We start from the raw sequence: 15,163 nt of genomic DNA, 5'->3' as shown, positions 1-15,163 counted from the left end.
AGAAAACAAAGTCTTAAATCAATCATCTATGTCAGGGGTTAGCAAACTATACCTCATTGTCTGTTTTTTATAAATAAAGTTTTATTGGAACATAGCCATGGTCATTCAAATATGTGCTATCCAAGGCTGCTTTCATGCTACAACAGCAGTAGTTGTGACAGAGTCCATTTGTTCTAAAAAGCCAAAAATATTTACCAAAAAAATGTCTGCCAACCTAACTTCCATCTTAAGAAACTAGAAAAAGAAGAGCAAATTAAAATCAATAAAACCGAAAAGAGAAAACCAATAGAGGAAAATCAATGAAACAAAAAACTGGTTGTTTAAAAAAAAAGTACAATTGATAAACTTCTTTGAAGGTAAAAGAAAAAAATCAGGTAGTTTGGAATTAATGGAGGATGCTGAAAATAGAGAGAATATGAGTATCATATAGAGGCAAAGAATTAGTTCAGTGAATGGAGGAGGATGTTGAGACACATTATGTGAAAGAACTTTTTTCTAAAAATATGCCTATCACATCAATTTCAGAATTTATAAGCCATCTGTTTGCATGAATGCTTAAAATCATAAAATCCTATTTCTGTACTGGAAGAAACATCAGTGGTCAATTTAATCTTCACACCATGTTGTCAGACCAATCCGCTGGGAGAGTCCTTTCATTTTCCTCCTTTTTTTTTTTTTTTTTAAACATTTAGCTAGAAATTTTTGAGAAGCTTTAAGTAGCATTCCCTACGCTAAGGATTTCTTTAAAATTTTTAGAGCTCATTTGTATTCTGTATCCAACTCCAAAATATAATAATGCTTTTATAAATATGAAAATGCTTGCCACCCCTCTGACCCATTAAGCAAAATTGGTGCTTTGGAATGACATTGTAGGTTTATTCCCTGATTTTTCATACTCCTTAATACAAACCTAACAGTCCTAGTTAAAGACATCTTGATTAGTCCTTTAAAAAAAAAATTATGAAATAGTTCTTACTCGGGACCTGTTGGAAGCTATACAACTAGTTAGTTTCAAAGCCAGGATCTGAACCCAAGATTTCTGATCCTCAGTTTAGAATTCTTGCTATTATATCATACTGTATTAAGTTTGTATCCAAAGTTTTTTTTTTTTTAAGATTTTGTTTATTTATTTGACAGAGAGAGAGAGAGAGTAGGAACACAAGCAGGGGGAGTGGGAGAGGGAGAAGCAGGCTTCGCGCCGAGCTGGGAGCCCAATGTGGGGCTCGATCCCAGGACGGTGGGATCGTGACCTCAGCCGAAGGCAGACACCTAACTGACTGAGCCACCCAGGTGCCCGCAAAGTTGTTTATTTTAAACTGTGCCTAACTTAAGCATCATTCTGCAAGACTGTATATTACTTGAAATTTATTTGGTGTTCCTCCAAAAAAGTATTGTATATTCATACTCAGCTTGGAAGTTGCTAGTCAGAATTCCTCTCCGGAGAGAGTCTCAATTCACATTTAGTATATCTAAAGGATCAGAGGTCTTACATTAAAGAAATAAGTTAATTTTCTTAGTCTAGTGTTTTTTTTTCTTTTGAGAAACCTAATCTTTTTTTTTTTTAAAGATTTTATTTATTTGAGAAGGAGAGAATGAGAGATAGCATGAGAGGGAAGAGGGTCAGAGGGAGAAGCAGACTCCCTGCTGAGCAGGGAGCCCAATGTAGGACTCGATCCCGGGACTCCAGGATCATGACCTGAGCTGAAGGCAGTCGCTTAACCAACTGAGCCACCCAGGTGCCCGAGAAACCTAATCTTTAACAACACTATAGCATACTGATTTTGCTAGAGCAAAATTAGTAGATACTAACCTATGGGATCATATTAGTTTAACTTTTGGAAACTAGCATGTAGATATAGCATTCATATGAGCACTTGTGGACTGTAAATTCTCAAATGATGGGTGAGAAAGCAAGGAAAACAAGATGACTCAGCCCTGAGTAAAAGTAGATTTTTAAGTGTGTACATACATCCTACTTGCTCTTATATTGTTAGACTTCACTACATACAGAACATCCAGATTGACCTCGGAATCACTCCCACTGTGATCCTTTAGATCACTTGTGGCCTCATAGCATTTCTTGGCTTGTCATCTTCACTGTGCATTAGAATGTTGGGCCATTTTTAATTCCTTCCAAAAAAAATTTTCACCAGTGGTACAGTGATGCAGTGGATTATATATTGTCCATATCTGTCATGGATAATACAACATTAGGTGCAGCTTTTTTTTTATTCCAAAAGTCAGCTTGCTTCTTTTTTCTGACTCAGTAGGCTATATGGGGATGAAGACATGAATGAAGGCATTAGAGTTATCTAGAAATAATTATCGTGAACACATACATAGCATTTACAAAATGCCAGCCACTATTTCATGCACTTCTTATATATTAATTCCTTTAATCCTCATAAAACTTTTGAGGTAGATAATATTTTCTGTTTTACAGTCAGGAAACTAAGGTTAAGTAATTTGCCTCTGGTCATATAATTGGTAAGAGGAAACCATTTAAACCTAAGAACCTGACACTGAAGTTACTAGTACTCTTAAGTGCCGTACTATACTGCCACTCTTGTAAATGAGTGATTGTAAGTTGCTGCTTTTTTCCATTTTTTAAAGATTTAGAACCTTTTGCTTTCACTTCTTATGTTCACTCAGGAATAAGGACTTACCTTGTGCCAGTCCCTTGGCTAGTGACTTGGGATATAATATATGGTCCTTATTCATATAGAGCTAAAAACGTTTACCAGTTTAGACTTTGTAGCTCACTAAAAAATATTTTTTGTTCTTAATCTGCTAGATTTTTTGAAATAGTTTAATAGTTTTTAATTGTAAAAAAATTTACCATCTTAACCATTTTTAAGTATACAGTTCAGTAGTGTTAAGTATATTCACATTGTTGTGCAACAGATCTCCAGAACTTTTCCTTGCAAACCTGAAACTTTTTTACCTTGAAAAACTGAAACTCTATTAAAAACAAATTCCCTCATTTTCCCTTTCTGGGAGTCCTTAGCAATCACCATCTACTTTCTTATGCATTTGACTACTTTGGGTACTCCATGTAAGTGGAATCATACAGTTGTCTTTTGTAGCTGGCTCATTTTGCTTATTAGCATTATGTCCTTAGGGTTCATCGGTGTTGTAGCATGTGATGTGATTTCCTTCTTTTTTAAGGCTGAATAATATTCTTGTATGTATATAACACATTTTAAAAATGTATCTATGTGTTGATGAATACTTGGGTTGCTTCTACATGTTGGCTGTTGTGGATAATGCTATTATGAACATAGGTATGCACATATCTCTTCAATATCCTGTTCTATGTTCTTTGGATATATATCTGAAAGTTGGATTACTGGATTATAGGGTAACTCTATTTTTAATTTTTTTAAGGAATATAGTTTTTCTGTAGTGGCTGGGACATTTTACAGCCCATGAACAGGGCACACGGTTCACGTTTCTTCACATCCTGGTCAACACTTAGTATTTTCTGTCTGGGTTTTGGCTGGGGGTTTGTTTTGTTTTTCATTTTGTTTTGGGTAAATATAGTAGCCATCCTAAAGGGTGTGAAGTATCTCATTGTGGCTTTGATTTGCATTTCTCTAATAATTAGATTGGTGTTGAGCATCTTTTTATATGCTTATTAGCCATTTATATACCTTCTTTGGAGAAATGTCTATTCAGGTCCTTTGCCCATTCTTTAATCGAGTTATTTTGTTAAATTGTAGAAGTTCTTTATATGTCCTAGATATTAAGTCCCTATTAGATATATGATTTGCAGATATTTTCCCCCATTTCGTGGGTTCCCTTTTCACTCTGTTGATTGTGTCCCCTTTCATGCACAGAAGTTTTTAAGTTTGATGGGGCCCCATTTGTTTATTTTTGCTTTTGTTGTCTGCTCTTGGTGGCACAGCAAGAAACCACTGCCAGTCCAATGTCTTGAAGCTTTTCCCCTGTTTTCCTCTGAAGTTTTATAGTTTTAGGTCTTAATTTAGCTCTTTAATCCATTTTCAAGTAGTTTTTGTACATGGCATAAGGTAAGGATCCAACTTCATTCTCTTGCATGTGGATATACAGTTTTCTCAACATCATTTGTGGAAGAGACTTATGTTAGACATTTTTTTAATGCCCTGAAATGATGAATTGATGAGATTTTTCTATTTAATTTAGGATGTTTTTCACTTTGACATTTAGCCTTAGTATTTTCCTAGTTATTGATAGAATTTCAAGTTTTATAGGTGTGATACAGAACATATCAGTAAACAGTGATATAATTTAAAATTTTTTTTTAAGATTTTATTTATTTATTTGACAGAGACACACAGCGAGAGAGGAAGACAAGCAGGGGCAGTGGGAGAGGGAGAAGCAGGCTTCCCATGGAGCAGGGAGCCTGATGTGGGGCTCAATCCCAGGACCCTGGGATCATGACCTGAGCTGAAGGCAGACACTTAATGACTGAGCCACCCAGGCGCCCTGATAATTTTAAATTTTAAGTGATTCAGCTCTTTACATTGTTTGTGGGGTTTTCACATTTGGGGTTTTTTTTAATCAAATTTGTATATTAAATTAAAATTTTATATGAGTCCATCTCCAAGTCATTCTGTATAGTTTTTTCAAATGCCTAATCTATATTAAAATATTTGTTGCTTTGAGCTAAATACTTAAAAGTACTCTAGCCCAAAATAAATGATATAGAAATAAATGTTGCATAATTTTTCCTGTCCTTTTTGCTCATAGGGAAGCAGCACGAGAGTGTCGTAGAAAGAAGAAAGAATATGTGAAATGTTTAGAAAACAGAGTGGCAGTGCTTGAAAACCAAAATAAGACACTCATTGAGGAGCTAAAAGCACTTAAGGACCTTTACTGCCACAAATCAGATTAATTTGGGATTTAAATTTCACCTGTTACGGTGGAAAAGGACTGGCTTGGCCACAACCAGAAAGACGAAATAAACATTTTATTTTCTAAACATTTCTTTTTTTCTATGCGCAAAACTGCCTGAAAGCAACTACAGAATTTCATTCATTTGTGCTTTTGCATTAAACTGTGAATGTTCCAACACCTGCCTCCACTTCTCCCCTCAAGAAATTTTCAGCACCAGGAATCATGAAGAGACTTCCGCTTTTCATCCCCCTCCCTCTTCAAGAAGTAATCATTTGTTTACTTGTAAATTGATGGGGGAAATGAGGAAAAGAAAATCTTTTTAAAAATGATTTCAAGGTTTGTGCTGAGCTCCTTGATTGCCTTAGGGACAGAATTACCCCAGCCTCTTGAGCTGAAGTAATGTGTGGGCCGCATGCATAAAGTAAGTAAGGTGCAATGAAGAAGTGTTGATTGCCAAATTGACATGTTTTCACATTTTCATTGTGAATTATGTAAAATTGTTAAGAAACATACCCTCTAAAAAAGAATTTTAGTATGGTGTTGAAGAAATTAAGAATGAATTCGGAGTGCTTTCTATGTACATTCTCTTCTTCAATACTGAAAACTTGTCCTTGGTTCTTAAAAACATTCTGTATTAACTATAGCTCTTCCATAGGCAGTTGTTGCTTCTTAATTCAGTTCTGTATGTGTTCAACATTTTTGAATACATTAAAAGAAGTAACCAACTGAATGAAAAAGCATGGTATTTTAATTTTAAATTGAAATAAATAAAAGTACAAAGCTTGTTTTAGTTAGTACTAAATTCTTAGTAAAAAGATGCTCATTAGTAAACCAGCCCCTTGAGTTATATAACAAGGTTTTTAAATAAATGTTTTTGTCATCGCCTTCAAAAAATATTTATGTCACTCATTTACTTAAAAAGATATTTCTAATTAAACTGTTCCCATTTGCACTTACATTATACCACCAACAGGAAAGCCTTCAAGATGTTAAATAAAACAAAATGATATATTTGTTTATAAAATGTTATGTGTTGTAGAAGAATACTGATTTGAAATCTTTTCCATATTAACATACTTTAAGAGTATCTCTGGTGAATTTTTTAATGAAAGAAGTTGTAAGGATATAGTTATAAAAAGTACAGTATTAGATGTACACAAGGAAAGTTATTTTCTTCAGACATTTGAATGACTGCTGTACTACAATATTTGGATTGTCCTTTTTGCAAAACATTTTTTTGGTTTGTTTTCTCCTAAAAAGGATAGTTGTGCTTTAGCTTTCCAATATGCTGTATAGCCTTTGTCATTCTACAAAGGAGCTACCTGTTTGAATCCCTGACTATAACAGTCTGTATTTATACGTATCATACATTGTTTCCAATACTCCTAATTATTAATTACTCATCTTATTCACTAAGCTTGATAAATCTAGAAGTTACCCTTTAAAAGAAAAATAGGACTAAGGTGGATTGTAAAAATTGGAGACTGACATAATCTTAAGTATAATTTCTCATTTGAGAAGGTTATTCCTTTTAAAAGAAGAGTATAGAAAATGTGTTATATTTAGTCATGGGTTATTTTTAAACATTAAGTTTGTTAATACGTTAACAAAATATGCAGATATGGGTGTTATTGGGTCCATTTTGAAAAGTAAGGTTTTTAATTAATATTTGTATATGGTATATTTTTGTTTGTAACAAACCATTGTCTTTTTTCAAGGATGAACAGAGTTTATGAAGGAGCATCATTCTAAGAATTGAGTGATTGTAGTCTTATATTTGGACAATTCACCAGATTCTCAAGAAGGCTTTCAAACGGCTGTAAAGTTTGATGTTTATCCTGCTGAGCTAATGGGGAAAGTTGTAGCATAAAAATTATTTGTATACCAGCTTAGATATGTCATTTTCCAAAACTTCAACAGAAACTAAGCAAAATCACAAATCTGTTCACAAATTAGAGTTCTTAATGAGTCAAAATGTTTTGAATGTCATAAACTTTATAAATGAAAATTGCCTAGTATTTAGCAAGTTGTATTCTCTAAAGTAAACCGTTTTCCAAAAGTTGAGGCATTCTGTTTAATTAGGAAAGTTGATGGTCCTCTTAGTCCCCGATAAATCAAGGCAGTCACATCCGTATGAGCTGGTTGAATTTATAAGTTTTTATAAATACCAGGTCCTTTGTACCTTGAGGATGATTGCACTGGTTTGAAGTCAGTTACTTCATGGTGAGGTAAGAAATATATTCTGTTGCTAAATCTGTTTTAGACCCTTTTAAGAGACTTGAAGATATTTCAGTTTATACAGATAGAAATTAAGCATCTTTTGTGCAGACTTTTTTTTTTTTACAAGAATTGGAAAAAGGGTGTTTGTTTTTAAAAAAGCATGCAACTTTGAGAATCTTTATTAAGAAAATGACATAAGTAAAAAAAAATCTTGTAGCCAAGAACTATAATATATGGCCACATTACCAGTAATAAATGTTTTTTCTCTTCATATTGGCCAAAAGGGAATGAAAACGTCATCATAGGAATCTGTACATATGCTACTGATTTGCCTAGAAAATAGCAAGTTTGGTATCGCTTACTTTGCAAATATAGGGCCATGTGGCACTTTTATCTATAGGACAGATTAACTCTAATAAAAATGAAGTGGGAGGGGTTTATTTTTGATATATTACTCTTATGAGTTTTCAAGCTTTGATAGTGTTTAACTGAAAAGTGGTTTAGAAAGGGCTAGATCCAATGTGTTCACATTATTAAAAAATTGATAGATATAATTTTAATTTCATTCTTTTCAAACTCAAGTACCATATTGGCAACCATCATATTGTCATAGGTGCTCTTTTCATTTAGATATTATTGGGGGGGGAATGGCATTTGTATAATATATGTGTACATATATATAAATACATACAGTATATAATCTGAAGCTCTGAGAGCTCTTAAGTCAGGAATGCTGAGTATTATAGTATATTGAGGTCAGATGAAATTTTACATTTTTGTGTGTTCTATTGCATCCCTTTTGGTAGTTTCTTGGACTGCATTACTCCAGCACTCATGATTGATTTTTGTCTTCTGATTTTCTTCCAAGTATTTTTTTTTTATTGTTAGTTTTCTTTGGCTTGATACTTTTACATATGTTACTAGTCACTTGAAAACTCCCCCACCCCTGAAGTATTTGGTTTTTATGCTTTGTCTCTGGCAGCTATAACAGTGGTAAGAACATTTTGAAGATAGCTTCTAAAAGGTACCACTGATTTTTCAAAACTCATCCTGGGGGAGGAATTTTGGTGTTTTCATTTGAGCAGGGATTTTTGTCAAACAATGTGTTTTGGATGGTAGGTCAGCAGCAGCGCTAGTGTCTGAAAGCGCACACCAGTCAGGCAGGCTGTGTAATCAGAGGTCATCTGGCTGAAGTTTCTCTCGGTCTCTCAGGCCTCATCCCTACTATCATTTTGACCACGTGGGGTGACATGTGGAATCATACAAAGGCTTAGGAAGAAACAAGTTTGTTTAAACCAGGATGCTTTTACTTACTTGAAGTGACTTCAATCTAGATTTCTTCTTTACATTTTTTAAATGTTTTTAATTTTGTGATCAGCTACAGTCAGCTACTAGCATAAATTGGTCTCTTTAATTTGAAGATCAAAAAGGCTGCTTCATTTTGCAGGATTAAATAAGGCTAATATGGTAAAGTTAAGATTTTGAATTAAAGTGGGTTATAAGAACAATAGTTACACACCTTTTCAGTTATTTCAAGAGTCTTTATTTTGTTGCCTTTGTGGCTCTGAAAACTTTTCGGTATATTGTTTCCCAATGACCTAATACAAAAGTTGTATATTTATTTGGATTATATTTACATTGTATTCTTTGTAAATGTTTGGTGTAACTTGCACTTTTAAAAATGACCCAGTTGGGTATTAGCAACTTGAGAAGTTCCCTCATCAATTAATTGTCAACTGACTTTTTATGTCTTTCTCCTCTCTGCAAATCATGTGACTTTTTAAATGGAAACTTTTCATTAAAATATTTTAGCACCTAAAGGCTAGTCTTATAAATAGCTGTAAAAGAAAAATCATGGGAAATTAGATTTGACTAGCCCAGTTAATTAAAAGATGAGTTTGGACCCAATGTTAACTCTTTTTCATCATGGATAAAGACAGAAGGAAAAGCAACTCGAGTGAATAGATATTTATTTCCAACATTATGTTGTCTATAGGATATCAAGATATGCATGAATTTGTCCAGAACAGTAAAATATTTTTCAGAGTAATTACTGTCATGATGGAGACCACATGTAATCATTTGACTAAGGTTTTTTTCACTTTAAATTGGCTTTCTTAACATCAAAGAAATGCTGCCTAAATTTGACTGATGTCAGGTGAGAAGGAAGAAAGTGCCGTGTGCTTTAGCAAGACTGTAGGTGAAGAGTTGGGGGATACGTTTGCTCACTCAATTGTACAAAGCACAACTAGAACTTTTGTTGGATGGTTTGCATACATCTTGAATACTTTTAATGTTGATATGTTGACTTTTTTAAGTTGACTGCACAGTCACTGTATGTACTTGGGAACTGGTTTCCTTGACTTTCTCGAATCGATGGCTAGGAGAGGCACTAATCCCTGAGGGGTTGAACATATCATGAAGCTGAGTCAGTATGGAAGAATTTCAAATAAATCAAACAGGGTGCTGAAGTTCCATCTGTCTCATATGCTTCTGATAAGTTCTTACTGATTAGTGAATGTAGCTTAAGCCTTTGTATGTGTCCTCAGGGGGCAGACAAACTTTAAGAGGGACCAGATAACGTTTGAATGGAGGGATTATATTTCAGGTGTTTTAGCTTGAAATTTATTTTTTAAAAAAATAAAAATAGAAAAAAAAATAGAACAGAGCCTGTGAAGCAAGATGATATTATAAACAGGCAGAGTTGTTTAGCACAGAGAGAAGATATTGACCTGTCGGCATTCTGGTACTGTGGGTGCAGGTCCTAGCTGGGCGTAACATGATACATTTTTAATTATTCTCACCAGCAAGTAAAAGAAAAATGAACAATCTGGGAAATGTCTTTGAAAAGGGTCAAAGAGTAGGAAATTCAGATTTTACCTACTTTATATAGGCATTATATGATACTTGCCTACAGAAGTATGGCATGTCCAAGCTTCTGTCTGAGGAGCATCTCAGAAATGTGAGAGTAAATCTGAGATAGTTTAAAAATTGGTAGGGAAGGAAGAAAATCCCTGCAGATAATAATCTTCTGTTAGTTGGCCAAGTGAAATGATCTATCATTGTGTTTGGGAGGTTTTATTTTCTTATGTTTTTAAAATTGAATTGGTAAATGCTTTATAGACGTATTTTTATCCAGGTGCCACTCCAATTTGTGTATGTAATAAAATTATTTATATTAAAAGTGGGAAATAATTTGTCAACATTGTTCTGTGAGTATGGATTTATTAGGGGTGGCAAAGAAGAGTGCTAGTTAGCAGTTTTCCATGTAGAGTTATCCCCAACTGATTTGTCCACATGTCAGTTGTCATCCCCACCCACAAAAGGAATTATTTCTAACCTAGATGTATCACTTGAAACTTTTTAGAAACAAAATAATCAGGGAAGTTTCTAGAGAGAAAGATGTTTTTGGTTTTTGTTTTAATTTTTCCTTGAGGATTGGGGTAAAGAATACCTCCCCCCAAAACTATCAGCACAAAACAGGGTATTGATTTTTAACTCTGATGTTGCTATTGGAGTTGAATACTAAATAAAAAACTATAATGAGGGAAGTACATTTCTAAAAAAATTCCCTACATTCTAGAAACATCCCTGTTTTAATTTTTTTACCTAAATCTTTTTGTGCTCTATCTGTGTAAAGAGAGAAAATGTACTGGCTTATAATGCATTTTATTAACACTATGTACATATTAGCTGCTTTGTGTTCAGAATGGTAGCAATTGCTTTGTATATTAAAGTGATCCTTGTGAATTTGTGAAATATTGTCATAAAGTGCTTTTTTCTTACTGTAATCTTTGTGGTATCAACTGTCATAATGCCCTTTTTACACACATTTATGTGCAGTCACATAAACATGCTTTTAAAAACTCTGTAAGTCTCTTTTTTGGGGGATGGGATCTCTATATTTTCTCTTACTAGTAGTGTTAAGCTGTATTTTCTTGAACTTAGTTTTATTACTTTTGTTAAATGAGCAAAATTTATGTTAGAATATTTCACAAGCTTGTTGGCACAGCAACAGAAAACTAGTTTGAGCAACAAGAACATATTTTCAGTTATTTAATTTTACTGTATTCCTCATTTTAGCACAAGATTTCTTTGTTCAGTAAGACTGAACAGTACCTATTTGAAGATTTGGAGATGTTACCGCCCTATGAGAAAACCAATGGGAGACATAGGACCAGCTGTCTCCAGTGTCATAAAATGCATGTTTGCACTGGAAGAACAATAAGAATAGATAACTTCTCAGGTCCCCTTGTAATTCTTAAGTTCTGTGATCATATAAAATGGAAGGAAATGGGAAGGGGTGTGGTTGATATGCTCTTTGCTTTAAAGCATAATAAAAGATTCTCTCCTATTGATTCAATTTCTGAAAATAAGCAGTGGCATTTTTTGTAAAGTACTTTTTTAAAAAATTACCATGACATGTTTATGAAGCTTGTTATACCTGCTATAGTATTGAAGGAATTACATGAATTTTACTTTTTCTACAGAGCATGACCATATAAGTTATTCTGCAAACAGCCATTTTTGAGAGTGAAAGGGTGATACTAATTAATAGGGACAAAAGGGGTAAACCAGGATTGTGCTGAGCAAATCAGGACCTGTGGTCACTGTCCTTGTAACCCATGTTGTTCAGGTGCTCCAATAAAAAGCAGAGAGTACCTATTTTCTCTTTATCCCTACCTTTGTTGTCACTTGCTTATTTCACAAATACTTGAAGACATGCTTATGGCACTAAGAAGTCTCTGCCCTCAAGAAGCTAAGACACAGCAAAGAAGCCATTCTAAAATGTTTATACAATTTTAGCTCTCTGCTACAAACTCCTATTTGTCATCTCCACTCAGATTGCAAAACAGAACTTCTAATTTCTTCTCTAAATCTGTTCATCCTTCAGCTGGTTTTTTCCATCTTATAAATGATGCCACTATTCCACTAAAATGCTTAAGGCAAAAACCCAGAAAAGCATTGCCTTAATCAGCGTTATCCTTCCATTGTGCATTTTAATTTCTCCACCTCCTATGTACATTGACCAAATTTGGGGCTTAGAATTCTCCTGAGGACCTAACAAGTGAAGAGGAAAGGTACTTCCAGGCATTTGAATGCTATTTTTGTTTTTAATTGAGGTGCAATTTACGTAACAATTGACCATTTTTAAGTGAACAGTTCAGTGGCATTTAGTGCCTTTACAATGCGCTAGCTACCACCACCTGTATATCCAGCTCCAAAACCTCATCACTCCAAAATAAAAGCCTGTACCTATTAAAGAGTTACTCCTCATTTTCCCTTCCCTCCTGCCCCTGGCAGCCACCAGTCTGCTTTCTGTTTCTATAATTACCTATTCTGAATATTTCATATAAGTAGAACCGTATGTGACCTTTTGTGTCTGGCTTCTTTCACTTAGCATGTTTTTGAGTTTTCCTCCACACTAGCATTTACCAGTACTTCATTCCTTTTTATGGCTGAATAATAATCCATTATATGTGCCACAGTTTATCCAGTCATCCATTGATGGACATTCAGATATTTCTTTTTGGCTGTTGTGCATAGTGCTGCTGTGAACATTCATGTGCAAGTATTTGAGTCCCTGTCTTCAGTTCTGTTGGATAGATACCTAGGAGTGGAATTGCTGGGCCATATGGTAACTCTATGTTTACTTTCTGAGGAACTGCCAAATCTTTCCTGAGCTGCCGCACCACTTTACACTCCTCCCAGTGATGTATGAGGGTTCCAATTTCTCTATGCCCTGGCCAACGTTTGTTACTTGTTTTTGTTTTAATTATACCCATCCTTATTGGTGTGAAGAGGTATCTCATTGTGGTTTTGATTTGCAACTCTTTAATGATTAATGATGTTGAGAATCATTCCATGGGTCTCTTGGGTATTTGTATGTCTTGGAGAAATACCTGTTCAAGTCCTTTGCTCATTTTTTAATGGTGTTTTTTGTTGTTGTTGAGTTTTAGGAGTTCCTTACATAATTTTGGATACTAGACCCTTATCAGGTAATATGATTTGCAATTATTTCTCCCATTCTCTTAAGTTTTCTTTTCACTTTCTTGATAATGTCCTCATTTTTTCACTTCATTTCCTTAAGTAGTATGTACATTTGGAAAAAACTACAAATGGAGAAGCAGTTTCTTGTGTATCCTTTTAGTGACAATCTGTGCATGTACATGCAAATCAATGTCTATTCTCTCCTCTCCCCTTTTTACATAAATGGTACTTTTTCACTGAATGTGTCTTGACAGTTCTATTTCAGTATATGTACATCTGCCTCAGTCTTGCTAACTGGTATGCAGTATCCCATTGTATAGATATCTTATAGTTTATTTAGTAAGCACCCTCTTTTATGGACATTTAGGATGTGACTTTTGACTGTTACAGGTACACACAAGTTAGTATAAATACAAGCTGGTTCATCTTCAGGATAGATACCGAGAAGTGGAAATTATTATTAAGTATGGTTGTATTCATATTTGGAGGTTGCTTCCTCGGCATTAAGAATCTGCTAAATTAATAAAAATATGTTATTAAGTATTTTTTATGTCAAACTTTATATATAGTCTATGTAATTTTTTTTTTAGGAGTTAGAAGTAGCAGAACCAGCCTTGACACAAGGCTTTGTATAGTAGGTAGGCCTTTCTTTTCACACCTCTTTCACAGGGTTTACCCTTCTAATCTTTCTCAGAAGCAATTGTTCTCAGCTAGGGAACAGTTTCTCAGCATGCCAGCTTTTCTAGTGTTAAATTTTAACACTTTGCTGGTTGTAGAAAGAAAAGCATAACGTGACTTAAGAGTGGAAAGAAACTTCTGAGCTAACAAATCCTCAGTTTTTAAAGTGACAAGAACCGAGGCCTGCCCTGATTTCATGCAGTTCCTGTCAGCGTTAAGAGAAACGAAGTCTCTTGTTTCCCAGAACAAGGTTCTCCATGCTCACAGCAATGTCTTGCCTTATTCTTGTTAAAGACCTTGAAAATGCTCCTTCTGTCTAGGTAGAGGTTCTGGAGTAGCAGCAGAACTGTGACCACGTCTCTGACACTAAAATAAATCACATGACTGTCTCACCAACTATGATGTCAGGCCCTAGGTCAAGGGCCTCTTAGCAGTACTGGTACATTAAAAAGTGATTTTTTAAATTACTTCAAAATTTTATTGTTTTCTTGATTTAAAAATTGATAAATGCTTCAATCTATCAACCACCATAAACTAAAAGCATAGAGAGTAAATGGATTTGATACTAGAGGTGAATCTTTTATATAAGTTGATAATTTTGTTGAGAGTATGCTTTATTTTTTCATCTCCGTGATTATTTATTATTTATCCCTACCTTGGGCAAAGGAAAATAAAGCACAGAAATTAGGCAATAAGTAAACACTTATTTACCCTTTTGAAAACATTTGCCCTTTATGAAGAGGGCACCTAACACTTGTCTTCTAGGAGCATAAATTGTGTTTGGTAAGATAAAACATTCCAGACAATGTTGTTATTCTGCCCTGCATTTTCAATTTAGTGTTCAGTTAATTTAGATAAAGTATTTTGATTAGAATTCTGATCCTTTTGTATGAAAGAATGTTCCACTAGAAACTAACCAAAGATAGTACCAGGGCTTCGAAGATGACAGTGTACTTTCTAGTGGTAGTTCTAAGAACCTGATGTCATACATACATATATTTTAACATAGCATCTTGGTACCAGTATTTGGCTTTAGTTGTGGGAGAAGTCAATGATACCTACTGGATAACTGTCTTAAGAGTTCTAAGAAACTCAGCAATGTGAGAAGGCTTGGTATACAGTAGGTTTAAACTAGGTTTTTATCCTTGAGGATAAAACAAGCACACTTAGAATGCACGCTTATGGGATCAATTAATCCCTTAACATAAGAGAAAAATGTCACAACTTTACTGACATTTATAGTGGATACTGTGGCATACCATCCAGACATACCCTCTCTCCCCAACCCCTCACCCCACCCCCCCCCAGTCACTGCCCCAGCTTCTGAGAATGTTGGTTCATGGCCCTCAGCTGAGATTCTCTCCAGGTATTTTCTTCACCCTAAGGTCATGCCCCT

General features: G+C 34.5%; 1 protein-coding gene across 3 annotated transcripts in view; it reads left to right on the top strand.

Moving 5' to 3' along the window:
- CREB1 (cAMP responsive element binding protein 1) overlaps positions 1-10,967 on the top strand; it is a 61,015-nt gene extending 50,048 nt beyond the window's left edge. For 2 of the 3 annotated variants that reach the window (XM_028112194.2, XM_028112193.2), the window contains one exon: positions 4,732-5,053. In XM_028112194.2, the coding sequence (XP_027967995.1) occupies positions 4,732-4,876 (145 nt within the window). In that variant the 3' untranslated portion in view covers positions 4,877-5,053. Of the gene's footprint in view, positions 1-4,731; positions 5,300-6,596 lie in introns of those variants that run through there. The other variant, XR_003610660.2, reaches the window with a different exon arrangement.
- Positions 10,968-15,163: the final 4,196 nt, after the last annotated feature.

Source organism: Eumetopias jubatus, unplaced genomic scaffold (genome assembly GCF_037043125.1).
Source record: "Eumetopias jubatus isolate StellerSeaLion01/CBP00866 unplaced genomic scaffold, mEumJub1_p1.0 scaffold_3, whole genome shotgun sequence".
Lineage (NCBI taxonomy): Eukaryota > Metazoa > Chordata > Mammalia > Carnivora > Otariidae > Eumetopias > Eumetopias jubatus.
The sequence above is the reverse complement of the archived record's forward strand: the minus strand, read 5'-3'. Positions and strand labels throughout refer to the sequence as shown.